At 39.6% G+C, this 27,996-nt stretch overlaps 1 protein-coding gene across 1 annotated transcript in view; it reads left to right on the forward strand.

The window, feature by feature from the left end:
• Window positions 1–8,767: 8,767 nt before the first annotated feature.
• Window positions 8,768–27,996, forward strand: part of ZNF488 (zinc finger protein 488) — a 46,101-nt gene continuing 26,872 nt past the window's right edge. Inside the window, exons 1-2 of the mRNA XM_056800654.1 lie at window positions 8,768–8,787; window positions 26,398–26,620. Coding sequence (XP_056656632.1) covers window positions 26,405–26,620 — 216 coding nt within the window. The 5' untranslated portion in view covers window positions 8,768–8,787; window positions 26,398–26,404. The remainder of the gene's footprint in view (window positions 8,788–26,397; window positions 26,621–27,996) is intronic.

Here is a 27,996-nt window from a genome sequence, read left to right on the forward strand (position 1 = left end):
AGGAAGACACATCTTCGTGAGTTGAAATATGGCCTCAGATACTTTCTGGTTGTGTGACCCTGGGCAAGTCACTTAACCCTGTTTGCTTCAGTTCCTCACTTGTGAAATGAGCTGGAGAAGGAAATGGTAAGCCACTCAAGTAACTTTGCCTAGAAAACCTCAAATGGGGTCACGTAGAGTCTGACACAACTGAAAAACTACTGAAGATAATTATACTATACATGTAATTATATCAACATATTATTATATATTAAAATGTAATTAAACAAAGAATCCTTACACTTAAAAAAAATTAACATCCTACAGTACAAAAGGAAAAATCATGGATTTAGAGCTGGATGAGACTTAAAGGTTCTCATCTAGTCCTCATCCTTTCAATTTTACAGATGAGGAACCAGACTTAGTAAGATATGTTCTATCTGGGTTACATAAGTAGCATCTGAGGGAGGATCTGAACTCAGATCTTTGGGACTCCAGGTTCAATCTTACCCACTATGACTGTTTTGAAAATCTAACATTGTTTTAAAATTTTCAACTCGCTCAATTTTAATATTATTGTTCTTACTTGAGACAGTATAGTGCAGTAGAAAGAGTGCTGGCTATCTGGAGTCTGCTAAACCCTGGGTTTGGATTCCACCTTTGATGTTTACTAACTGTGTGACTATGGGAAATTGACTTCATTTTTCGGAGTCCAATGGCAAAGTGAAAGTCCTGATGACTGGTGACGGCTGGGTGGCCTTGGTGCCTTCACTGTCTGACCTAGCTCTTGCTTCGACAACCTTCATGGTCTTTGGAACCAACTGTTCTCATTTGCCTGTTGAATGGAAAATTCTTTCTTTTGGGTTTTTATTCTGATTAACAAGGCAAAACTCAGGACAAAGAAAATTAAAAGGAGTTTATTAAAATACATGAAGAAAGTAGGATCTTGAAAGGCTAATCACTGGGGATCAGCAAGTTCTCAAGGTACAACCAGTTTATAATGGTAACTTTTGGTGATAAAGATAATTCTTTTTTAAACCCTTACCTTCCATCTTTGAATCAATGCTGTATATTAATTCCAAGGCAGAAGAGTGGTAAGGGCTAGGCAATTGAGGTTAAGTGACTTGCTCAGGGTCACACAGCTAGGAAGTGTCTAAGATCACATTTGAACCCAGGACCTCCCATTTCTGGGCTTGGCTCTCAATTCACTGAGCCACCCAGCTAGCTACCCCAAAGACAATTCTGATAAGTTCACATCAGCAAAAGAGACTGGGTCCTTGCAGCTCAGTTCCTCCCCAAGATAGAAATAGTATATGCCAATCTGTGGGTCACATGTGACAAATGTCGGGGAATTTGAAGCTGCAGACTGATGCATCCCTCCAATGGAGCTCCCCCCAGCACTGATTGACAAGCAGCACTAGGAACAGTGGATCATTCCATTCCACAAGGGAAAGTCTTTAGATGTTTGACACTCAGGGATGAATCTGAGACCTTCTACTTGGTTTAGCCCATCTGCTGAGGCAGTGTTATTGGGGTGTGGCTGCTGAGCAAGCTTTAGCTTTTTGGAGCCCCAGGTGAGGTGGATGAGCAGCCCTGAAAACGCCTTGGCCAGCCCTCACAGCAGAGCTGCTAGTCCTCCCTGAATTCCCCACATCCCCCAAAGGTAGCTAAAGTATGACTATGAAGCCTAGCCGGTCAGAAGCAGAGGCAGGATGGGAAAGAAGCATGGAAGTTTGTTGCTCATGCCACTGAAAATAAGAAGCTGAGAGGTTTTCACAAAGCATTGACAACAGAGAACAAGAAACATGAAAGAAGGAAAGAGCAACATGTCACCAAATCTGATTGCAAAAGACCAGTTGAAATGCAAACTTAGATTAGCAAATGAAAATGAACAGTTCAAGTAAGTTTCTCCATCTGTAAAATGAGGGGGTTGGCCTATAAGAATTCCATAATCTCTTCCAGCATTAACATCCGATGATTCCAAGAAACAGATGGAAGACATTTGTTTAATTGCTAGGCTAGGCTATAACAAGAACACTGAGAGCAGGGTTTAGAATCCTTAAAGATAAAATGGCCAACTTAAAATTGATTAGAATTCAGAAGAAAATGGGAATGATTGAGAAATAAAAGAATGTTTTATAGAACTGTTTGAAATGGAAGACAAATCCATAAAGCAGGGGGTAGGGGGAGACAGGAAAAAAAACTCAATTAAAAAAATAAAACAAAACTAAACTAAATGATTGGCTAACAGAAATAGTCCAGGTAGAGACAACTTAAATTATTGATCTTTTTTTAAGATAGAGACATTGTTTGGAAATAAAGATTATTAAAATATTCCATATTTTCATAGACTTAGAACTGAAAAGGGCTTTAAAATTTATATTAAAGATAACTTAAAGGGAATAAAAGACCTGTTTACAGACTGTCATTTTGTTTGGAACATCAAAAAATGAACAAAACCCCTAGAAACAAGCTCTGTGTTTAATGACCAGACAACAGCTGAACAAAGGGTGTTACATTCAAAGGGTCATAGACTTAGAGTTGGAAGCAACCTTAAAAACCAGTGGATTCAGTTCTCTTATTTAACAAATTAGGAGACTGAGGCACAAAGCTATTAAATGATTCACCCAGAGCTGCACAGCTAAGTTTCTGAAGTAGGATTTGTCTGGAGGTTTTCCTGACTCCGAGGGCATTGACATATACCTTTGGAAGTTGGAGGCCAATGGAGTTGATACAGTCTCCATAGTCCTTCCTGGATCTTTTCTTTTGTCTTCAGACAGTAACCTGTGGGTGCCCACATAAATAGCTGGACTGCAATAAGGTATTGGGTGCTAGTAGATATACAGTCCACAAGTGATCATCTTAAGTAATAGTATTTGCTTGTTTTAAAAATCCTAACCTTTTGGTCTTAGAATCCATATTGAGTATGGTGTCAAGGCAGAAGAGTGGGAAGGACTAGGCAATGGGGGTTAAGTAACTTGCCCAGGGTCATACAGAGAAGTGTCTGAGGACAGATTTGAACCCTTTTCCAGTCCTGGCTCTCTATCCATTGAGCCACCCAGCTATGCCAATGTTTCTGTTTTTAAAGTCTAATTACCAAATAAACAATGCAGTAGCATCAGACCAAGTGCATTACCTTTTTTTCAAGGTTTCAGCTTCAAAGAGGACAATACTTGCTTATAGTCTTACATTCTGGTGTACTTGTTTTAAACTCACCAGCTTAATTACTCTAGACCTCACATTTAGAATCCATAGGTCAGAGGAGCTCCCAAAATGTCACCTTTCCTAGGCTAACTTCCAATCAGGAAATGTTACACTATGTGTCATATCCTTTGATCTCTGTTCAGCAGGATGAACCGAGTGAGGCGATCTCTACTCAGTGAATTGATGTTAAAGGAAATCACTCTGGTCGAACTGTAAGTCAGCCAGATTTCCCCTCTTACCTCACAGTTTTATGCTTAGACAGCTCGGAGTAACACTAGGACAGGATGTTGATTAGCTTTATTATGATTATTTACTAGATCTCAGAGTCAGAGCTGTATCCAGGGCCAAAAACAGCAGGTCAGGAGAAGCCTCAAGGAAGACAGTTTGAAGGGAGTAGAGGTCAGTAGTGACAGGGGCTTTGAAGGTACAGAGGATCATTCCATCTTGTATGAAGTCTTATTGGAAAATGAGGCAGCCTAGATCCTGTTCAGGATGAAAGTAAGCCCTTTGGGAGACACACCATGAGAAGGGATCAGGAAAGGATATTCTCAAGACTGCCACGAGGAAGAAATGTGTTCCCTAAAAGATAGAAGTCTGCTAGGGCAAAGCACAGACTATGCCACCTAGTTATGGTTTTTCTCAGAGATTCCATTTATTTGGCAGTAAACAAAATCTTGATTTATTGATGAAAGATAGTTGATCAAGAGTTTGAATCATTAGTGCTTATTCCTCAATAGTGAGCGTATATTAGTAGTTATACACTGGTTCTGAGCTTTGTTAGGGACAATTTTGACAAAGGGAATCTACCAGACTCTCATCTTTTTTTTTTATCTTGAGCCATCGAAGGGATATAATCAAAGAACATCAACTTTTTTCTTGCCTAAGAAATTATGTACTAGAAAATATTGACATAGAGTCAGACTTCCATTCAAATTATGCTCTGGTGTTTACTGGCTGCTTAATCATGGCTAAATCCTGAGACTTGTCATGTCTGTAAAATGGGCTAAAATACTTATATCGACTGTCATAGGTTATTTGTAAGGAAACAGATTTGAAAACTACAATGTTTTAGATAAATGTGAATTATTATTACCAAAGTAACAAGATAGCTCCAGACAGGGCAGTTGCTTCATTTAAAATTTTTTTGTCTAACTCTTTACCCATTCAACATCATAGTCTTATGTGTGGACATTTTATTTGGTAATTAAAAAAAGAACTCTTTCTGATATTTTTGATGTTGGAGGCCAAGAATTTAAATAGATTACTTATATTTCTTCTATTCTTTCTATATTTACTTAAAATACTTCTTTACTAGAGAGGGATATTGGGAGTCCCCAACTAATCAATCAACCATCATATTATATTCATTAAACTCCAACTCTGTACCAGGGACTCTGCTAGGGATATAAGGCAAAAATAAAACATTTCCTCCTTTCAAGTGGCTTACATATTATTTAGAGGAGACGAACATGTATATATCTAGGCATATTCAAATTAGAAAGTAAATACAAGGTAATTTTTTTTTTGGGGGGGGGGGGATGAGGCACCAGCATCTGGAAGTGATCAGGAAGGCATCTAGTGAAAAGTGGATCTTGAGCTGAGCCTTGAAGGAAGGCAAGGTTTCTAAGAGGTACTATTGGAGAAGGAACACATTTCAGGCTTGAGGGGAAGTCAGTGTCAAGGCATGGAGACAGGGAGATAGGTTATGTTTTATGAGGAAAAGTTAAGAAGGCCAATTTGTGGACCATAGAGTTGGTGAAAGAATGGGAAATGCAATTGGAAAGGCAAATTGGGGCCAGATCATGAAGAGTTTTAAATTCCTAACAAAGTTTATATGATCCTATAGGGAGCCACTATGATTTATTGAGTTGGGGTGTAATATACAGGGTTAGGTCTATTCCTTAGGAAAATTACTTTGGCAGCTATGTCAAAGACAGATTAAAGAGAGAGACCTGAAGCAAGCAAGCAAATTAGAAGGCTAGTACAATAGTCCAGGCAAGAAGTTTTAAGGGCTTTGAACTAAAGTGGTAGCCAAGTGAGTGAGAGAAAGGAATAGTTGACAGATATTGGTGGATATTAAAAATGCCAAGATCTGCACAATTTTGGAATAAGGTGGTAGAAGAATAAGGAGTTGAGGATTGCACCAAAATTGCAAACTAGGAAGATTAGAAGAATGGTGGTACTCTATAGAAATAGGGAAGTTAGGAAATAGGTAGGGGTTGAGGAAAGATGATGAGTTCTGATTTGGACATACTGAATTTGAGATGCCTATGGTGGGTGTGGTTTGTGATGTGGCCTGGATATGGGCAGGATATGTAGATCTGTGAATTCTCTGCAGAGAGGTGACAATAAAACTTATGGGAACTAACCTCTAACTCTTTGGAACAGCAAGGGAGGAGGCTTGATAACTGAAGAGGATGAGGAAACAAGGATAGTAAAAATGCTCAGAAAAATAGCAGGAATTGAGGGGACTAACCTAAGAGAAGATGATATGGTAGGGACATGAATAGAGGGGTCACCAAGAAAAGAAAGCCATTGGAAAAAGAATTATGAATTGGACTTAGATCAAGGACCAGATACAATGGGAAAGATTGGAGGAGAAAAAAATGACTGGGAGTAAGGGAGAAAGGGAAAAAAATGACTAAGAAAGGTGTTTGGAATGGAGGAGAAAAATAAAAATGACTGACTGACCTTGGGGAAATTTTGAAGCTCTATAGCTGAATTATCTTCAGTTTCTCTTTTCCTTGTTTTTGTCCCACCCCAGGGATGTTGATGGTGGGAGGCAATTTAGGGACACCAATGCCAAGCAGAACCGGCTCTTAGGAAAAATCTAATAGTTGTTGTTGCCTTGGATATACTGCCACCCCTAAATTGTGTGTGTGTGCTTATTACACTTTTGCTAACTTTATGGGATCAAAGAATTTTTCTCCAATTAGAGGAATTTCAGGTAGCAGTAAAGGTAAATATTTTATTGATCAAGAGATTCTTCCTGGTATTTCCAATTAGACCTTAGGAAATCTAGTACTAGGCCAGCCCCTAGATTGATGTGAAGATCAAAGTATCAGGGGATTCTTCATTTAGGACTGTGGAGTAATGTATGGGAAAAGAAAGAGAGAATGGGAAAGACTGTCTAATAGATGAGTTATCCAGTCATGAACAGAAACATAATAGAGGAGAAAGATCTAGAAATAAAAAGACATGCACAGGAAGAAAGTCAGAGAGAAATATACAGAGTGACAGAAAAAACTGGGAGGAGGGCTGAGGGTGAGGAAAGAGAGAAAGAAAGAAAGAAGAAGAAAGAAGAAGAAGAAGAAGAAGAAGAAGAAGAAGAAGAAGAAGAAGAAGAAGAAGAAGAAGAAGAAGAAGAAGAAGAAGAAGAAGAAGAAGAAGAAGAAGAAGAAGAAGAAGAAGAAGAAGAAGAAGAAGAAGAAGAAGAAGAAGAAGAAGAAGAAGAAGAAGAAGAGGAGGAGGAGGAGGAGGAGGAGGAGGAAGAAGAAGAAGAAAGAAGAAGAAGAGGAGGAGGAGGAGGAGGAAGAAGAGGAAGAAATAGTGGGAAAGGAAAGGGAAAGTAATGGAAGTTCAAGAAATCTAGTCAAGTCAGGTCAGAGAAACAATCAGATATATAACTGGAGGGTAAATGATAATTAAGTAGAGAAAGCATATCTATAGTCTCTCTCTCTCTTAAGCATATTTATAATGGGTCTGAGAAGAGATTCGGCCACAGAAAGCAAGGGCTGTAAATAAAAGCAGCTGTTTATAAGCAAAGGCAGAACGCATATGGATTATGCAGATTAGGAAAAAATAGCCCTGATGGCTCCTATTGGGAGAGCTAACTGGCCAGGGTGGGAGGTGTAAGAGAGTACCTAGAAGAGGTACACTAACAGCTTTAGGGAAAGAGAGTAGAATTTGCGGATGGCATGCACAGGAAGCTGAGGGGTTGAAATAAGAAGGAAAATGGGGCTAAAGGGAGGGGGTGAAAGGCATTCAGGCGCCGGAAGTATTGAGTTGGTAGCAAAGATGGAGAATAGGAAAAATGGGGAAAGAAGAGTCAGGGAAAAAGAAGCGAGATATGAAGCGAAATGGAGAGTGGACGGGCTTCAGGAACTGGGGAATTGGAGTAGGGAAAATGTAATAACTCAATCCAAGGAGCGCACCGCTAAAACCAAAAGACGGCAATGAGATTGAAAAGCAAGATGGGACTATCGGAGAACCAGGGATACAATGCCCAAAAAACAAAACAAAACAAAACCCTATCAGGAGAAGGAACCATACAGGAAAGAAAAGAGGCAGAGGGCAGGGCAGGGGCGAGAGAGGAGAGGACAGGAGGGATGGGGATGAGGATGGGGATGAGGGATGAGAAACTGAATGAATAGGACAGGCGAGGCGAAAGAAGGGGCTCCAGGAGGGGGTGGAATGCGGGGGAGGCGCAGGGGAAGCGGGAGGAGGGAAAGAAAGGCGGGAGGAAAAGTAGGGAGCAAGAGGGAGGAGGAGGAGAGGGAGCCCAGGCAAAGGCAGTCAAGCAGGCAGGGAAGGGACCTGCCCTCGTCTCACGCCTCAGTGGCTCTCGGTGCGCGCGGGTTGGAGACACTCTCCAGTCAGAGACAGCCTCCACTTTCCTCCCCAGCAGCAGGAACACACGCAAGCATTCGGGGAACCCCTTCGCATCCCCCCAATCAGGACTTCCACTTCTCGGACACCCCTTCAACACTTCCTTCCCTCCTCTCCTCTGCCTTCAGACAGTGGCCTTTGCTGGAGGGGCATCCAGGTCTTCGTACGTGATCCCCAGGTCCTTTCACATCCATCCCTTACGGGTTCTCAAGAGGACCGGCTTCGGGATGAGCCTCTGAGTGTCTGGACCACCTGCAGGGACCTCGGGTGACTTGGAGACGAGTTGTAGCGGCGGCTGCAGCGTCAGGAACCGGTAAGGCTGTGTCAGAAAGGGGCTGCCCCCTTGCTTATTCCGGGCTGCTAAGGAGACTGACAGGAGAGCAGTGGAGAGTGAGCCCAGGGAGCAAGCAGGTGGGCGAAAGCTAAACCTTCAAGACAGACATGCTTCGGAGACGTGCCAGGAGGGAATGGGAAACTGGACCTCTCTGTTTTGTTTTCAGTTTCAAGATTCCTGAAACAGGAAGGGTGCGGGTGTGTATGTGTGTGTGTGTGTGGGGGGGTAGGGGTGGAGGGATGGGGGGAGAGGAGATATTTGGCTCCACGGACTAACAGTAGATCCAAAGGCTTCCAGGTTCGACAAAGCTACATGCCTTTGCCAGGCTAAATCCCCCAGGTTAGTTTGCTTTCCATCACATTAAGGTCTGGATTCCTCTCTCTTGCCTTCTTTGGGCTAACAGATCCTGGGGTGTCAGCAGAGGTCAGGAACCTGGTCTAGGACTGGGAGAGGGACTGGAAGGTGAATGGAGAAAGTCAATGCTGGACAGGTTGATGGGAGGCTTTACCTTTAAGGTAAATCTCTGGAGGAAGAGACTAATAGGGAAAAAGGAGGAGGAAAGAGAAGCCTAAGCAAAGGGAGGGAGCTGTTTCGCAGGGGGAAGCCAGGCTTAAGGAAGTATAGGAAGAGAACATTAGGATGCTCAGTGGGCAAGAGAACTGGTAGGTGAATCAGATAGACATTCACTGCTCTCTCTCTTCCAGAAATTAGCTGTCAGACAACCAGAGTCCAGATGGAGGTAGTGAACATTTAAAAGGGCCAGGAAGGAAAGTTAGGACTTGTTAGCTCACAACACACAAAACTTGCCTGTGTTTTCAACTAACAAATGGATGGGAAGCTGTTTCCAGAAAGCTAAGGGATGACAGCTGAATATTCTGCAAGTGTGGGTTTGGACACAACATTGTAAGAGCGATTATCAAACTGAAGCTGATCCAGAGGGGGATGAAGAAGGTAGGATGGTGTAAAGTCTGGGGAACTATGTAGCTGGTTGACAGAATGGGTAGAATACTGGATTTGTAGTCAGAAAGATCTGGGTTCAAATCCCACTTCAGACACTTATTAACTATGTGACCTTGGTCAGCCAAACTGTGCGGAAACTCATTTTTTTCTGTTTTTTCCTGTAAAAGGAGGTAAGGGGTTGAGCTTAATTGGCTTTTAAGTTCTTTTCACCTCTAAATCTATGAACCTATGCCATATGAGTGCTGGATCCAGAAATTGTGACTACTTAGATCAGAGGAGGAAAAAGCTTAGTGGGGAAAGGCATGGTAACTGTCTTCAAATATCTAAAGGTCTAGTCTCTAGAAATGAGGTTTGACTGATTCTGCTGGTCTGCAGAGGAGAGAACTAGGAACAATGGATGGAAATTATCTTGAAGCAGATTCTAGTTTCACATGGAATACTGCCTAGCAATTAGAGACATTCTTAAATGTAATGCATGGGTTATGATGTTAGTTCTTGTTCAGTAGGACTTTTATCATTAGAAGGTGGATGATCACCTGTGAAAGATGCTGGATAGTCACTAGGCTTAGGTTCAGATGTTTCTTCTGTTACCCTTTCTAAAGCTTTCTCAACTTCTCTGGGTCTCATCTATAAAATTAAAGAGCTAAATTGTGTAGTCTTTAAAGTCTCCTTCAGGACTAATAATCTTTATGAATTCCTGCATATATTAGGAAATAGGAATGGATGCAAGGTCTGAATTCAACTCTGAGATTCTGTGATTCTAAATATTTGCTTCCCTTTCCCTGGCAGGCTAAACTGACTTTGGGGGATGTTCTGAAATAAGCTGCCACTTTGGTGAAGACCCAATTACAATATCTATTTGTGCAGAAATAAAAATCCTTGCATGATACTTTGGGCTTGAATAGCCAACACAGAAGATGAATTCTATTCATAGACTATCCCTGGGAATAGATAACACAGCCTCCCTCCCCTCTCCCTCCATGACAGCTGTTTTCATAGTAGTCTATTCACTTTGGTTTCTATATTTTACTCTGTCATCTGTTCTGTGAGTAGGTTTTATCCAGTAGCTAATTTGGATTTTTCTGTGGAAAATATTTAAATAGTAGAAGAAAGCTTTGAAACAAAGGTCTGGCTACTTTGGAAGGGTCACTTTGGGCTTTAGATTGAAGGTGTCCATTAAGCAGTTTCCTTTTAGCAATAAACACAAGGACCTTTCAGTGCCTGGAAAGAGAATGACCCTTTGGGAAATATTCCTTATATTCTCTTTATTCTTGAGCAAAATATCTTACAGTGCTTGTGAGGTCTTCTGTCAAGAAATAAAGGCTATTGATACAGAACACAGAGCTTTATTCTATAAAGACAATAGATGAATATGTGAGTGACAAGAATATTTTAGTAGGAGCCAATATTGGAAATTGGATTCCAAATTTTACAAAATAGAAACAATCTGGATTGTAGGGAGCTCTGGATGATACAATAACTATTGTCTGATGGAATGTTTATTTTGTTATAGTCAAGAATGGTGGTCACCTACACAAATATCAGTTTAATGTGAAAAATAATTATTCTGATTTTGAAGATTATTTCAGAGAAACTGACAGAAAAATAAGAAAATTCAATTTTATTTTTGGCATAAAATATGAATATTTCTAATGCCAAAGTATTATTTTCTGTAACAATTAGAGACATTTTATTGGACCAAGAGGCATTTAGGAGTGATTTTTTCCTAAAAATAAATACAATTTATTTTAAGGATGTGAACTATCCATTTTGTTGGAGGTAGCTTAGTTCTTTATTTTTAGTTTACTCTGATCCCTAATGATCTTTTAGCTTATCTCATTTATAATATATATGGTGAATTCATCTACATATAAATACTCTTGGACAAATGATCACAATACAAAAATCCTAGATTTGTAATCTGAATATGTTTTGGGAGAAGCATAATCAGTGCATTATGGAAAACATTTTTAAAGGAATTATATATGGAAAAATGACATTGGACTTTTGTTTTTAAAATTTCAGAGTTGCTTTTTTAAACTCAAAATAGCAAAAGTAATTGTGGATGTAAACTTCAGTGACCTGAATGATATTTACCCAGATTACAGATCATAAACAAATTACATGTTATGACTTTAATATATGATTTACATGGTATATTTTGTATTCTGGATCATAGAACCAAGTTCTCCTTTAGTGGTTTAATCATTTGCCTAAAGTTGTTAGGATTGGTAAAAAGGAATTTTTAAAAGAGAACCAGAGATTTCATTCAATTCTCCTAATCATTTTTTTTTATGATAAAGGAGTGGGTGAAAAACTTTTCTCTTTAATAAAGGTAATTTCTTCATCATTCACTTATTTTGCAAGTATTCATGATTCTGAACTTCTGACTTATTTTCATTCAGATAAGTAGGCTGAGTCTATGTCTAGTAATCTTCATGGTTAATATTTTAAAAAAGGTACTACAGAAGATAGCTGTGACGAGAACCCACAGTTCTCCCCATGGGCTGTACCCATAAAGCAAAGCCTGTCATTTTATTTGCAACTATAGCCCATTTGTGAGTCTGTCCTTAGTCTATAAGCACAGAAGGCTCTTTTTTAATGAGACTAAACATCCAGTAAAGTCTAACAAGCAGTCAATTCACACAAACCAGCTGTATGTTTGGACACAGCCTCATACAGATATGGCTGGAGTTTTTGCTTAGGAAAAAATGCCACCTCATTTCTGAATGCTGCCTGGCAGCGTGTCTGGCACTGGGGACTCTTCACAAGCCATAGCCGTGGCACATTGCTTGAGACAGGACATCTTTGACATTTTTTTTTGCTCTCCCTTCTGCCTTCTATTGTCCTCTTTAGCTCACTGAATAGGATGTGTTTGAAAATTTTGCTTTTTTATTCACCCTCCATCCCAGTCCAGAATAAGCATCTCCCTGGGGTCTGTATTTTAGGAAGACGTTCTCAAAAATGCTTCTTGGCCATGTTGCCTTGTTTTTTGTCATTCAGTAGAGCCTATTGTTGAGGCTAATGAAACTACTCAGGAAGCCAAGTCTGTCATCTCTGCAGGTCATTGGTCTTTTAGGATATTACAGTAAGTGGCTCTTTTGAAGCCCCACAATGCCACCTGATTCTCCTTGGTAAGTCAAATCATTAAGCATTTATTAAATGCTTCCATGTGCCTGGCCCATAATTAAGTGTTGAGAATACAAATATGAGCAGGAAGAAAGATATTCCCTATCCTCAAAGAATGTACATTCTAATGGAAAAGGACAAAAAAAGAAAAAAAGGCTATAGGGAAAGCCTGGGAGGAGAGTAAGAGGAGCAATCTAAAGAGGAATGAGACACAGAAGGTGGATGGGGTGAATGCACTCCCTGAAATGGAGATTCTGGGAGGAACTAACCAATCAGGTGGAGGGACTGTAGGAGTGGAAAAAACTTCAATGTGTTAAGCCCATGGCTGGAGTGAACTAAAAGGGTGCAAAGACTTCAGAATCACTGTAGAGAAGAGTCCAGGAGTACAGTCTAGATGGGACCAGCACATCCTGTCAAAGGTTCTTCCACTATATCCATCTCTTTATCTAATGATCAACAAACAGAGTTGTAAGAAGAATATGCTCAAATGTCAAATGTTTAGTCAACCAGATTTCATTTTTAATGGAAATCCCAATTTTGGATTTTCCATTTATGAATCTTTTCTCATTATCAAGATAGTATGGTGTATTGGACAGAGAGGGGGCTTTGGAGTCAGGAAGACTTAGGTAGGGGTGTTGCATCTAACTCATATTGATTGTGTGGCTCTGGGGAAAGGGCACTTGAACTCTCCCATCTCTCTGGGCAATACTTTTAAGATTATACATTGACGAGGAGGTGCCAACCTACACCAGTAGAGGGAGTTTCCTCATTCGAGAGTTTCCTATGCCAATGAAATCACTGGTCTAGTCTCTGTCCCCATTACCAGTTACTATGGAGAATCCATTACAACATTGAACAGGGCAAACACTCATGATTTGGAACTTCTGACTTATTTTCCCATAGATAAAAAGATTGTGTCTCTAGATGGTATATCTTTATGGTTCCTATTTTAAAATGGTGCTACAGATGATAACTGTGATGGGAACCAACTTAGCCTGCCTCAGTGTCTCTGCCTTAAGAAAGCCCAGAAATTGCAGCTAGTAAAAATAAATGAAGGGGAAAATATGTACATCTTAAAATGATTCCCTGGTTTACTGCCAGATGTCCATCGATATTGACCTCCCCAGTGCATTTAAGTATTTGACTCTCTTGAACATAATTTTGAGATGCCATGAGGCAGAGGCTGAAGAGCTGTAGACCACCAATAGTTGAAGGTCAGTCAGTAATAAAGAGGAAGCATATTGGAATTTCCAAATCAAATTCAGTAGGTAAATGCAGCCCTAATGGATTCAGATTTAGAATATGCTCCGTAAACCATCTGAAGTGAAAGAGGTGTACCCTTATTGAAGAACTCAGTGGCAACATTGAAGTCTGGAATAATGATGAATGCTGGCTGTGTGTAGACAAATTGAAGTAATTGTGGGGTTAATTTGGGCCAAAAAACCTGCTTTGGACATGGAATTCATGTGAGGTCACTAGAAAGGTATGTCATTGGTATTTCCATGAAAATGTTGATCAATATCTTTTAGTCCCGATAAGGAGGCATATAGATTAGTCACAGTGTGTCTGAGCAGGGCATTCTCTTCTCAGGGCACCTCGTAGCCCATGGGATATAGTATTAGTTGTTCAGTCATTTCAGCTTGTCCAATTCATTGTGACCCCATTTGGGGTTCTTGGCAGAGATACTGGAGTGCTTTGCTATTTACTTCTCCAGCTCATTTTTACAGATAAGGAAACTGATAAGGAAACTTCCCCACAAGAATCTGAGACGAGATTTGAACTTGGGTCTCTCTGACTTCAGGCTGGGCCCTCTATCCATTGTGCCACCTAGCTGCCTTCTAGGACATAATGGAGACATGATAAATATGTGTTTGAATTGAACCAAATTATCATTGCAGAAAAGGGTCATCTGGCAAGTCAAATGCTTTTGACTGGCTTCCTATTTTCTTTTGATTAAAGGTCAAGCTCCCAGGCTTGGCATTTAAAGCTACCCACATTGTGTACCACCTTGACTTTCTAACCTTATTTCTTCTTGTACTGACCTTGCTCAGTACTCATATATCTTACATTTTCCCACCCTTTTGCTTTTGATTATACTGTACCCCTTTGCCTGGAATGCCATTTACCCCAATGCCTTCTGCTTATTGAATTCCTCCCTATCCTTTCAGATTAACTCAAATACCTTTTCCTCCAGGAAGCCCCCTATCCCCCTAATTGCTAATGTCTCACTGGATTCTCTCCCCTTTATTTTGCTTACACCTCTTATGCTTAAAAAAAAAGTCAGACTCCCTTGGTATGAGACTATGGACAAGCCATGCAATTTCTTGGAGCTACAAGCAACTCTTTAAGACTAAATAATAGAGGAGTCGTGATAGGAATTGGTGGAGAGAATTACTACGTGGGATTTTTCACTGTAAAAATCACAGATCTTTGGTGTGCTATTGATAGACTATACCTTCTTTTGGCCAACTGGTGCATTCCTGCTGGTCAGATCTATAATAATGCAGTCAAATCAGATGAAATCTAATATATATTTGTGATAGCTGCTTGTGTTCAGATAGAATCCTCTTGGGGCAGCTAGGTGGTTTTATGGGTAGAGTGTTGAACCTGGAGTCAGGAAGACCCGAGTTCAAATCTGGCCCCAGACACTTAACTAACTATGTGGCCCTGAGCAAGTCATTTAACCTCTATTTGCCTATATCCACTGGAGAAAGAAAATGGAAAACCACTCCAGTATCTCTGCCAAGAAAACCTCAGGGTTATAAAGAGTCAGAAGCTACTGAACACTAAGAATCCTCTGACCAGGCTGTGAGCGCCATGGAGTCAGTGACCATATCTTATCTAAACTTTGTATATTCTCCAGGGCACCTAGCTTTGCACAGGAGGCATTTAATAATGATTTATTGAATTGAACTGAAAGTGATCATATACATATTTTCAAAGGATTCAAATTCAGCAAAATAGCCAAACTGTATATGAAAATAATTTATTTTTTCTCTGATGTTTCAAATAACATATAGGGATTATTTAATTCCTTAGGATCATCCTTAAGAACATCAATTATTATTGTATTGTAGATGCATGAAAGCTCTCTGGTGAAGCTCTTAGAGTGCTCTGCTGAATTCAAAGCAAAGAGTAAGCATTTCTTATTCTTGAGGTCTCATCTGACTTGGTTATATAGTACTATGGACATTGCCTTGCCTACCTCAGATGCAAATGAACCTTAGGGAGATGCCCCCCCCCCATTTATTCTTCCAGGCTTCTGGAGGACTGGTGGGAAAGAGGGCTTCAGTTGACCAAAAGAAGTTGGAGTCAAGGGATGTCTAACTCTAATGAAGTAGAAAAAAGACAATTAGTCATCCAGATGTTTCATTACATCATGCCAAGGTCCAGATTTTTTATTTACAAACCCCATCTCATCACCAGCTACTAGGCAGTATTCATTACAGTTTACAGGAGGCTTGGACCTTGGTTCTAGTTTACTCTGTCAATCAGGCCTTTTTTACATAGACAAAGAGTACTGTTGAGTTTAGATCCAGATAATTGCTGTCACTCTGCTTCTGGCTCTTTCTGTTATATGTATGAGGATTTTATATGTTTTGTGAGTTATTTCTCTGTTGTGTCCATCTCTTCATGAACCTCTTTGGAATTTTCTTGGCAGAGACTGGAGTAGTATGCCTTTTTCTTTTTCCAGATCATGTTTTATAAGTGAGGAAACTGAGGCAAATGGGGTTAAGTGACTTGCCCAGGGTCACACAGCTAATAAGTGTCTGAGGCCAGGTTTGAACTCAGGAAGTCGAGTATTCCTGATTCCAAGCACAACACTCTATCCACTTTGAGACCTAGCTGCCCCCCACATGAACATTTACACACACATGTAGTGCATACATGCATGTAAACACAGACGTCATATATGTATCCATATAGTAATATCACATATATTTACATATTATATATGTGATATACACATGTAATGTGTATATATGCAGTATGTATGTGTTTATGTATACACATGTATGCGTGTATATATACACACACTCATGAAAGTAATTTTAAAAAGTAAAAACCTAATTGATTTGGCACTAATTTTGAAGCCTTAGAAAGGCTCATATTTGAGTCCTAAGTCATCTGTGCCACTTCCTGAGTGTATATACTGATATATATGTCTATATACACTTGTATATGCACCTGTGTATATAGAATAATATATTTTATGTGAAAATATCTATAGCCAAATATCTATCTGTATCTAGTTCATAAACCTGACTTTTCAAACTGTCAACTTGATCAACTTTCAGATTCATTGTAGCTATACTAGTAAATCAGATTCTTTCATAGACAGAAAGAATCAGGAGGTCACGAGTGTCATTCTTCTGACCCAAACCCAATTTATACTTATTCAGTTTTCTTTTATTAAATACAATGATTACAGAATTGGTCTTGGGTTTAGCAAGACTTCGATTCAAATCTCACCCCTGATACCCACTGGCCTGAGGATGTGGATATTTGTCCTTTGCTCCTGAAAAGGACCGATAATGTCACATCATAGCTTGATTTGGGCACAAATTGGATTTAAATGAGACAGTTGCACAAAATCTTCAGTCTCACTCTCTCTCCTAGTCATTGAAGTCCAGTAGCAAGACAAAAGCCAAGGGACTTGGACATGAAACCACAAACGACTTCTAGGAGGAGTCTAGCAGGTTCCAGTTGATTTTTTCTCAGTGTCAGTATTTCAGAAGGCCTTCAACAAGATCAAATATAAAGCATCACATTTAGTGAAAGGGAAGGACATGGATTATTTGGAGAGAAAAAAAGTAGAAAAATTAAAAAAAAGTAACATATTGTGTTTTCAAGGAGTGTAATGGGCAAACTCACACCACTTCCCTCATTTTGCATTAAGAAGAAATGTAGGAGGGGATATTATCTTGATTTTACAGTTGAGGATATAGAGCACAGAAAAGGGAAATCAGTTGTTTGAATGGAATTTTTATTTATTCACGAGAACAGGACCAGATCTCAGAGAACAAAGGATGGGGAATCCTCTTTAGCTCCATTTCTTAGAATTCCTAGCTTCTTTCAACGTTTGGTGCATGTGTAAGCTCTTAGAAAAGCATTTTCTCATCCTCTTAATTAATTAATATTCTTTCCTTTTTCTTCCATTTATAACATAGATGTGTAGCAGCAGCTGGGTAGATGTGAAGTAGATGCTACTGTGCTGGTGAGAAGATGGCAATTATTCCCTTACTCCCCCCCCCTTCCATTTCCTCCCTTTGGTGATGACTCTCTGTCTAATCATCTCCCCTGGCTTTGCCCGTAAGGGGAATGGTTTTCCTTTCAAATCTGCTTGTGAGCAAGAGAAGGTGCCTGAGGTGGTCTCCACAGCTTCATGCTACCTACAACTCTTCACAAAGGGAGCTGTTCACTTTTTCCTAGGAATGAGTCTGGATCCATGATTTTCTTTTCTTCTCTGGAAAGTTCTAAAAATAGGAATCGCTAATTCTCTCCTTTGCTTATCTCCAAACCTGGAAAGGTCCCAGAAGTTGTAGACATCTATCTCTGCCTTTCTCCTACATATTGATCTCTCCTTCTGGTCCCATCTGTGAAAGATACACATGTATGGACCCTCACTGATCAATACCATCATGGAGAAAAGTTCCCTTTAAAACAATGGTGAATAGAAAACAAATGATCTCTTGAGAAATCAGTGTTGAGAATACAGGCTCCTCTCTTTACTTGAAGGAGCAAGAGAGTGAGGGTGAAGCAAATGATGGAAAATTGAAGAATCGCCAGTTCTGTTCTCAGTTTCTTGAATGGCTCCTGACATTCTGGATCTGTTCCATGTGGCTCCTACATTGCCTAAAATCCTAGCTACATTTCTTTTCTTATTGTATTGGGTTTTTTTTTTTTTGGTTGAACCAGCATCTGTACACAGAGCTCTGCTGATTCCCATCTCCTGCCTGTATTCTGGCTCCTTACTCTCAAATGTTATTGTTTCACACAGCTTCCCTTTAGGAAGGGGAGAACTCCAATATCCATCAAAGAGTCCCAATGGCTCTTAGAGGGCTTAAGATGAGGGACACCCCAAATTTCTTTTCTCTACTGGACATGTCACCAGTGTTTTCTTTCATCTGCTTAGATTTTTATAGATTGTATCCATCTAATAGAATGTAGTCTCCTTGAAGAAAGGGACTATTTTTGATTCTACATTTGTGTCCCCAGAACTCAGCACATGGCTTTGCATATAATAGACACATAAATGCTTGTTATATTTTATTGGATTGAAAGACACACTAACTCCCAATAAAGATCATCTAGACTGACCCTTTCAAGTTGGTAGATGAGTTTCTTGTTCCAGAAGAGTGCCAAGAAGTGATCTTCCCTTGGTGCTAGAGACCAAAGAAGTGTTTTGTGTTCTCTTGTGCTTTAAGCTGAAAATGTGAGGAGAAAATACTCTAATTCCATCAGTGACCAAAACACTTTTCTCTCTTTAAAGGGGTTTAAGTAGAATGCAAAGGATAGTTGTTTTAAGTATATTCCATTGCAATGAAGATGGCTAAAGAATCACCCAACCTAAAGGAATGACCTCCATGATATAGAATGCAATCTCTTTGAGGGCAGGAACTGTATCATTTTAATTTACGTATGCCTAGTGACTAGCATATAGGAGAATACCGATGTTCTGCCAATAGGTTTGCTCAAGTTACAACCACAAGTTGGTGCTTCTACAGGTGGCCTCCTAGGGCATCAGGAGTTGAAGATTTTGGCACTAAGTACATATAATGAAGATATTCTTTTCATCAAAGCAGTTCCTAGATGTCAAGTAAAGAATGATGATGATGATGATGATGATAACGACAATGATGTTTCTTTACAACTTTCCACCCAATTCCATGAAGTATATAATTGTCGTTCAGTTGTTTCTGACTCTTCATGACCCCATTTGGGGTTTTCTTGGCTGGGATATTGGAGTTGTTTGCCCTTTCCTTTTCCAACTCATTTTACATATGAGGAAACTGAGGCAAACAGGGTTAAATGGCTTGCCCTAGGTCATATAGCTAGTAAGTGTCTGAGACTGGATCTGATATCAGGAAGAGGAGTCTTCCTGACTCCAGACTCTTCTTTACACATCCACTGCACCACCTCTCTGCCTGAGGTATGTAGTACAAGCATACTTTTATTATTTTGCTCATTTAAAAAATAAAATGAGACAGAAAATTAGGTTAAGTGACTTGCCTGAGGTTGCACAGCTACTTAGTGGCAGAGTTAGGCCAACACAAGTCTTATGCCACACCAGGCCTTCTTACTCCAAGAGTAATGTTCTTTATGCCAGACCATGATGCTGATGTTAGGGGTAACTGTAGTGGAGTGAACGAAATTGTGAAACCACTTCAAATTAGACCTAAAAGGAACCTTCAAGCTCACTGAATCTTAAACCCTCATTTCAAAGATGTGGAAACATAGTTTCAGGGAGGGAAGCTGACTTGCCCAAAGGTCACCATTTTTATATAGATGGGAGGGTTTTTGCTTATTGTTGGGGAAAAGAAAGCTTTTCAGCTAACCTAAATAGAGTGATTTCAGCTAAAAAGAAATCAAGCATCCCTTAAAATACATCATCCTGTCAGCAATTCAGAATTTTAATCAAAATTATTAGCATGATCTTCAATAGCAATACTGATCTTTTAGTAAGTCTTGGACGCCTGCTGGCTCTCAGAAGCTTTAACACCCTGGTCTAACATATGAGAATATTGGATTCTGGGGACTTATTAGTTATCTAGTATCCCTGGAGATTTCTGGAACCTGCTTTAGTCTTTGTTAATATACTAGTCTGGGCAGCTAGATATCACAGTGAAGAGAATGCTGGGCTTGGAATCAGGTAGATTCATCATCATGAGTTCAAATCTGGCTTTAGACACTAGCTGTGTGTCCCTGGGCAAGTCATTTAACCCAATTTACCTCAGTTTTCTCATTTGTAAAATGAGCTGGATAAAAAAATAGCAAACCATTCCAGTATCTTTGCCAAGAGGGGCCAGAAATAGGGCCAGGAAAGTCAGACGTGTCAGAACAGCAACAAACATACTAGCCTAAAACCTAAATTTCTTTTATGGATGTCTGGAGGTAAATTTATAGTTTAAGATCTGGGCTCCCAGCTTATTAGAGCTAGAAGGGACCTCAGGAGTCACTTAATATTATCCCTTCATCTTATTGAAGTGACAGATGCTCCTTTGTCCCTTCTCTATACAAGGTCTTGGTCTTGCAGCCTTCATACATGTTGGGTTTGAACAAGTTGCAAATAAAACAAATTCCATTTCTATTTGTGGTCAGCTTTCTGAGGTTCTGCTGGAAACCTTTGAATGGGGATGAAGTTACATCCTCTGGAAAAACAACAGCATAGGTTTAAAGTTTCCACTGAAACCCACCCTCTTCAGGAAAGAAGGGAAGGAAATTCAGCCCTTTTGTTGTACTTCTTCAGAAGTAGACGTCTGCAGGGCTTGGAAGAAGACGGGCTTCTCCTTTCTACAACATCTCACCGTGTGTCTTGCACAAATAGGCGTTGAGAGAAAATTAGTTGGATGGATGACACCAGGAACCAGAGGGAGCTGCTGAAAGAAGCCATAATGAAAGCCAGTCTTCCCAGGGCACCTCTGAGCACCATGCAAATTGTAAGCCACTGTTTGCATATAGATTTTATCTCTGGCTTGGACACATGTTTAGGGGCTTTATATCCCCAGGGCTGATGGGCAGTTAGGTGGAGAAGTGGACTGGGCATGGAGTTAGGAAGCCCAAAGGTCAAACCCAGCCTCAAACACTCACTAGTTGTGTGACTCCATTCAAGTCACTTCACTCTATTATCTCAGTTTCTTCATCTGTGAAATGAACTGAAGAAGAAAATGTCAAACCACTCTAGAATTTTTGTGAAGAATCCTCAAATGGGATCATGAAGAGTTATACATGGCGGAAATGACTGAACACCAAAAACAATCTCAACGCTTCACAAAGTACCTCCACAGATAGTAAATACTTAATAAATACATGTTGATTGGTCTTCCAGCCCTGCATAATCCTGAATACCCCATAGAAGGAGTATGCTGGGGATATTCTGTGGCTGTTGACCAAAAAACGAGATATGAGTTGGCCAGTGAATTACTCTGAGTGTAGTGGGAATTCCTCTGGCATCCTCCAAATTCATCTTCTTTGGATTCCCCTGGAGTCATTTTACTTGGGAATCAAGAAAACGTGGCATCCAGACTCTCATCTGCCACTGATTCACCATACCACTTTAGTCAGTCAAAATCTCTGTTCCTTCTTTAATACATTGGGAGAATGAAAATGGTAGCACATGCTCCTTCTTTACAGAAGACAACTACATGGGAGAAATGGAATCTGGATCTCTTGGCAAGGTGTAGTGAAGGATCCATGTAATAACTCTTATTTCAACGTAGCTTTCACCTTCCAATGTTCCATTTTTATGAGCTTAAAAAACCCTCTTACCTTCTGTCTTAGAATCAATACTGTGTATTGGTAAGGGCTGGGCAATGGGGGTTAAATGGCTTGCCCAGGGTCACATAGCTTGGAATGTCTGAGAATGGATTTGAACCCAGGACCATTCATCTCTGGACTTGGCTTTCAATACAGTGAGCCACCTAGCTGTCATCTATTTTTATAAGTTTTTTTTTTATTAGAATGTAGACTGTGAGATTTAAAATGGTTGAGGTCTTAAACAGTAGTGATTAAAATAGTGGAAGATATAAATTGTGATAGATATAAGAGAGGGTGAGTAAATTTGACCGCAGAAATATGTTTCACTACACTGTCTTGGGTTTTAAAATCAAATATGAGGTGGTCGCCAGGGAAATATTCCCAATTATTTAAATACCCAAGTCAATTGGGTTTTATAGAGATTTTAATTAACAATACAATGAGTAATCAAAGAAAGAGAGAGAGAGTAAGAAAGGAATAAGTATGAAGGGCCTCAAGCCAATATGGCCTAGACCAGAGCCTTAAGAGAGAAATCAGTCAGTTTTTTAACACTCTCCACAAGGTCTGACTAAACAAGGATTTTAGTGACACCAGGCCAGCGTCCTTCCTCAAAGAGTCTTCCAGCCAGAGATTGCTTCAAAGGGCCTCTCTCAAGAGCCTCCAGAGCTCCTACCCCAGAGGGAACTCTCCTTCAGAAAGAGAGTCAGAAATCGAGAATCTCAGAATGAGTCTTCTCAAAATGAGCTCCCTTAGAATCAGATCCAGCTCTTCTCTGAGCTCTTATTTTTAAGGGCAAAATCTCCTATGTCACCTCCCCTAAGTCCTTACATATACCAATCACTGTAGATGTTTCTAAAGGACCGCCCATTTGAATTCACAGCTGAGTAGTTTTAATCTCTTTAGTAAGTCAGAAAAAAATGCTGCTGTGTCGACAAATTTCATTAAGAAAAAACCTCTGAATAAGTTATCACCCTTTTAGATTTAAGTAGTTTACAAGTTGCCCCACCTTTATAGGTACTTAGTATTGTTACAAGGGAATCACTTTAAAAGACTGATATATATTAATTTAAGGTCGCCAAGGAATCAGCTATGTAATTCCTAAATGAAAACTTAAGTCAGCCGTCAATCTTTTATGGAGTTTAATTACAATAGGAGGAAGTAATTAGAGATAGAGAGAGAGAAAAGGGAGAGAAGGAAATAGGGCTTAAATACCCCTTCTGTTTAGGCTGGGCCAAAAGGCCCAAGCCCTTAGATAGCTGGGGCAAAGAAAAGAGATCAGTCCCTATTACTCACGTGACCAAAATGGAGAAACAGTCTCAGAGGCCCCCACCTTCAGCTTCCTTCAGAGCAAGCTTCTCAGAGCCCACACAAACCACACCGACCAACTACTCAACCAACCTCCTGGAGTCTTCAGACCCCCTATCTTTAAGGAAACCCTCCAAGTTGCCTCCCCTCAGTCCTCACATCTACCAATCACTGTTCATCAATTTCCCTGTGCCAATGGAGGCTCTAGCTTAACCCAGGACCGCCCAGAGGTTTCTGGCTTTTGCACATGTCTGTTGAAGGTCATATTTTCAAATGAGTAAATCTTTGCTCCTTTGCTACAGCCCTTTCTAAATCCTGTTAACCTGAGTAGGGTAGAGATTGGAATAATTAAATTTTGATCTAGGCTGCAGCCCTTACTCAATCCTGTTAGGACTGAATAGGGTGGAGATTTATTCCAAGTATCTCCATTGTATCAATTCTAAAATCAATCATGACTCAAAGAAATTCCTGTTCTATGCTTAAGCATAGGTCAAAGTCCTTTCCATTGTTCAGCAAAGGGTTTCTGTCCTAAAGTAATCTTAAGAAGGGAAGAGAAGGAACCTCCCATGCCAATGGGGTTCCCATTCCAATAGACTATCAGTAAGAAAATTTCCAAGTATGAAATATCCCAATGGTGAAATTTCCAACATTTATAAGTCTAAGGAAATTTGAGGTTTACAGTATCCCATTGTATCAATTCTAAAATAGTCATGACTCAAAGAACTTCCTGCCCTTTCCATAAGCATGGATCAAAGTACTTTTCATTATTCTCAAGGAGCTCTCTGTCCTAAAGCAGTCCTAAGTAGGGTGGAGTAGGGATATTCCCAAGGCAATGAGCCCTCACATTCAAGTAGAATTCTCACTATCTGCTAGGGAATTTTTTAAAGTAGAAGATTCCCCAATGGGGGAAACCCCTAACATTCATAAGTCTGAGAAATTTTGAGGTTTACAAGACCTAGATTTCCATCTCATATTAGGGAGCTAACCTTATAAGACTAGAGAGCTAGAAGGAACATTAGAGATCATCTCATATATATACACTCCTACATTTTACAAATAAAGAAACTGAGTTATAAAGAGGTGAAAGAAGTGTCTTATCCAAGTTTGCACAAGCAGTAAGTAGCTGAGGAGCAGCTAGATTGCTCAGTGGATAGATCCAGGCCTGGAGATCGGAAGTCCTGGGTTCAAATCTGTCCTCAGACACTTCCTAGCTGTGTGACCCTGAGCAAGTAATTAACCTCAGTTACCTAGCCCTTATCTCTCTTCTGCCTTGGAAATGATACACTGTATTGATTCTAAGGCAGAAGGTAAGGGTTCATTTAAAAAAAATAAAAGCTCTGCCCTAAACCACCTTTTCTTTTCTATCTCAATTCTTTTTCCCTGATCGTGTCCCCTCCTGTGGGTTCTATTGTGACCTCTGCATGGATGACTCTCAAACCTATATGTGCAGACTGAATCTCCATTCTGAGCTCTAATCCTGGATTACTTATTGCCTGCTGAAAATATTCACTTGAGCACCCCATAGCTAATTCAACATTTCCAAAAATTAAATAATTAGCTTTCCATCTATGCTCCCAGTTCTACTCTCCATCTCTGAAGCGTCATTATTAAAAAAAAAAAAACAAAACCCTTATATTCTGTTTTAGAATCTATACTAAGCATTGCTTCCAAGGCAGAAGAGAGGTAAGGGCAGGCAATGGGGGTTAAGTGACTTGCCCAGGGTCATACAGCTATCAAGTGTCTGAGGTCAAATTTGAACCCAGGACCTCCCATCTCTAAGCCTGGATCTCAATCCACTGTGCCGTCTAGCTGTCTCTAAAACTTCATTATTTGTTGTTGAGGATACGAATATCCTTTTAGTCATTCAAGTTTACAAACTTAGGGTCATCTTTGATGTTTTTATCTTGCTATCCTCCAATACCGAAGAATTAACTCAACAATTGCTTCACAATGATGTCCTTTTCTTCACTCATATTGCTGTCATCTTAGTTCAGGATCTTTATGATCTTTTAGCTAGACTACACACTACTGTAAAATAATCCCATTGAATTGAATTGAATGCCTGGCTTCCAATCACACCCATGTCCAATCTGTCTTCCACATATGCAGCCATGTTCCTACCCTCCTCCAGAATCTACATTTCCTCTTGGATAAAAATACCAACTACTCAGCTTAGCATTTACAGTGTTTCATACGTCTCACATTTCCCTTTTCATATTCTTTGTTCTAGACAAACTGACTTACGTATTGTTTTTCGGAACATCAGATTCCCTTTCCTGCTTCTGTGCCTTTATGGTTTGTCCTCCTGCTAATGCTGTTCATCATTCTTAAAGATTTTACTCATGTGTTCCCTCCTGGGGACAAACTTGTCCTGGTTGCCATGGGTGTTAGTTCTCTTTCCCTCCTGAAATTATCCTCGATATACTTGGCTATTTAAGTGTTCTAATGATCCCTCCCATTTGAAGTAGAATGTGAGCTCCTCAATGACGGTGAATGTTTTTAATTTCTTAAAGCTTTGTACTCAGTTGGTGCTTAATTAATGCTTTTTATTTTGAATTGAAAATGCTTTGTTTTTCATAGAAACTAGAACTCTGAGAGATGACTTGTCCACGATTTCCCAGCTCAATGTTTGAGCTACAATGTTCTTTCTGCTATACCATGTTAGCTCTCATTAAAAGGATGATGTCACTGGGCCATGTGAGTGACCACAAAAGTTTGCCTCAATATGGAAAATAGTAGTGCTTAAAATGTACCATGAGCACACATCATCCTTACAACTACCTGCCGATTTTGCTATTGTGGAGTCATTTCAGTCATGTTTGACTCTTCCTGACCCCATTTGGGAATTTTCATGGCAGAGATACTGGAGTGGTTTGCTATTTCCTTCTCCAGCTCATTTTACAGTTGAGGAAACTGAGGCAAACAGGGTTAAGTGACTTGCCTGGAATCACACAGCTAGTAAATGTATGAGGCTGGATCTGAACTTAGGAAAGTGACTCTTCTGGATTCCAAAACCAGTGCTCTACCCACTGTACTACCTAGCTGCCCACTGTGTGTATTTCTTGGGACTAAAAATAACCAGATATAATTATCTTTGGTATAAGGAAAGGAAGGAGAAGGGAGAGGAATATAAAGGCCAAATTTAGGTTATATAATACAAATGATAACAATAACAGGCACAGTTACAGTTTGTACTTGAATAATTTAATTCATTTGTTTGGTCATCATTTATTAAGCACCCACTATACACAGAACATTTTTGTAATCACTGGAAGAGATATAAAAATTTCAGTTTTTTTCACTTGTAAAAATGACTTTTAACATCATCAATGAGAGCATTGCCTCTCCTTCTATGGGACATTAATCTATGCAGTTGGGTGTGCCTTTAAATCTTCTCTTAGGTGTGAGATGGACCTCCGCCCTCTGCCTAAGCTTCTGTGGACCAATGATAGCAAACAACTGCACCATCATTTCCCAGATGTCTTTGCTACTGTTCACACCACTCAGGATATACCAGAAGAAGCCACTTTTGGGCCATGTATGCTCCAGAACACATTTCTAGACACCATAGCATTCATTGCTCTTAAATGCTTGGACAGAAGGAATATCCACTATGTATTTAAGGTAGGTTCTACTTCTCTGCCCTCTACCATGGGTATTTTTAAAAAAAAAATCATTCTTTTTGGTAGGAGATTCTGTTTCTTCAAATCTGGAGATGCTTTTGCTTTGCTACTAGTTGCGTGACTTTGGGCAAGTCATTTCTCTTCTCAATGAGAACAGTTTCTTTTTTCATGTATAAAAGTGAAGAGTGAAAAAAAGAAAGCACTAGGAAATCTATGATCCTAAGATCTTTGAGAGTTATTTCCAAGAAACAAGTTAATCAGAGGAAAAATGAATAAAAGATTAACTACAAAAGGTCACTTTTACATGGAATGCTTATAAACCTCTTAAGGCAATTATCCTTTTTTATGATTGTCCTTATTGTGGGCCATTTGGGCAAAGAGGAAAAAAACAACAACAAAAATGTGGTTTGGGGTGGCATTTAAAGCCATAGCAAGGACAAAATGTGATAATCTGAAGGAGTAACGGGATCCTCATAGATCTGGGAAGCCAGCATGGACTGTGGACCCAAGGATGCAAAGATGATCAATGGCATATTCTCTGGGTTTGCCAGTTACCCAGAGTCTACCCTATATACCCACTTGTGCTTCCCTGGCCCTAAAGGTACATGGATTCATATGAGATGACTTTGCTGGGGCAAGAGCTGCAGCCTATGATCATACTAATCCAGACTGGCATGGTGTTGTAGGGGAAGGTGCTATCAGAAGACTCAGAGTCTCATCTTTAACCTTATTACTTTTAGTAATATTTTATTTATTGCTTATTTCTTTTTCTTTAATATTTACTTATTACTATTTGTACCTTTGTGACCTTGGAGAAGTCATTTTTCCTTATGGACCTCAGGTTTTTTTTTCTATGGTCCATTCAAGCTATAAATCCCATGATTCCTGGCCTTTGAGTCCAACCATTTATTTAACCAGAATTTATTGAATGTCTATATACTAGGCATGTATTTATATCTATTTATATCAACATATATGTATATAAATTTATTTTTATTATTAGTAAATTTAAATTGATGCTTATATCATATGGTATGCTGTTGTTGTTTGGTTGTTTTAGTTGTGTCTGACTCCTTGTGACACCATTTGGGGATTTCCTTGTCCAGCTCATCTGACAGATGAGGAAACTGAGGCAAATGGGGCTAAGTGACTTCCTCAGGATCACATAGTTAATAAGTGGCTGAGTCTGGATTTGAATCTTCTTGACTCTAGGCTCAGTATTCTATCCACTGTGCCACCTAGCTACCAATATTATATATTATAATTATAGAAATATCTATTTATGTGTACCAACAGGAATGTGTATTTATTGAATACCTATATATGACCTAATATTGTTAGAAGTGAAGTGTACAAAGACAAAAGTAAGACTAGACC

The sequence above is a fragment of the Monodelphis domestica genome, chromosome 1, assembly GCF_027887165.1.
Source record: "Monodelphis domestica isolate mMonDom1 chromosome 1, mMonDom1.pri, whole genome shotgun sequence".
Classification (NCBI taxonomy): Eukaryota; Metazoa; Chordata; class Mammalia; order Didelphimorphia; family Didelphidae; genus Monodelphis; species Monodelphis domestica.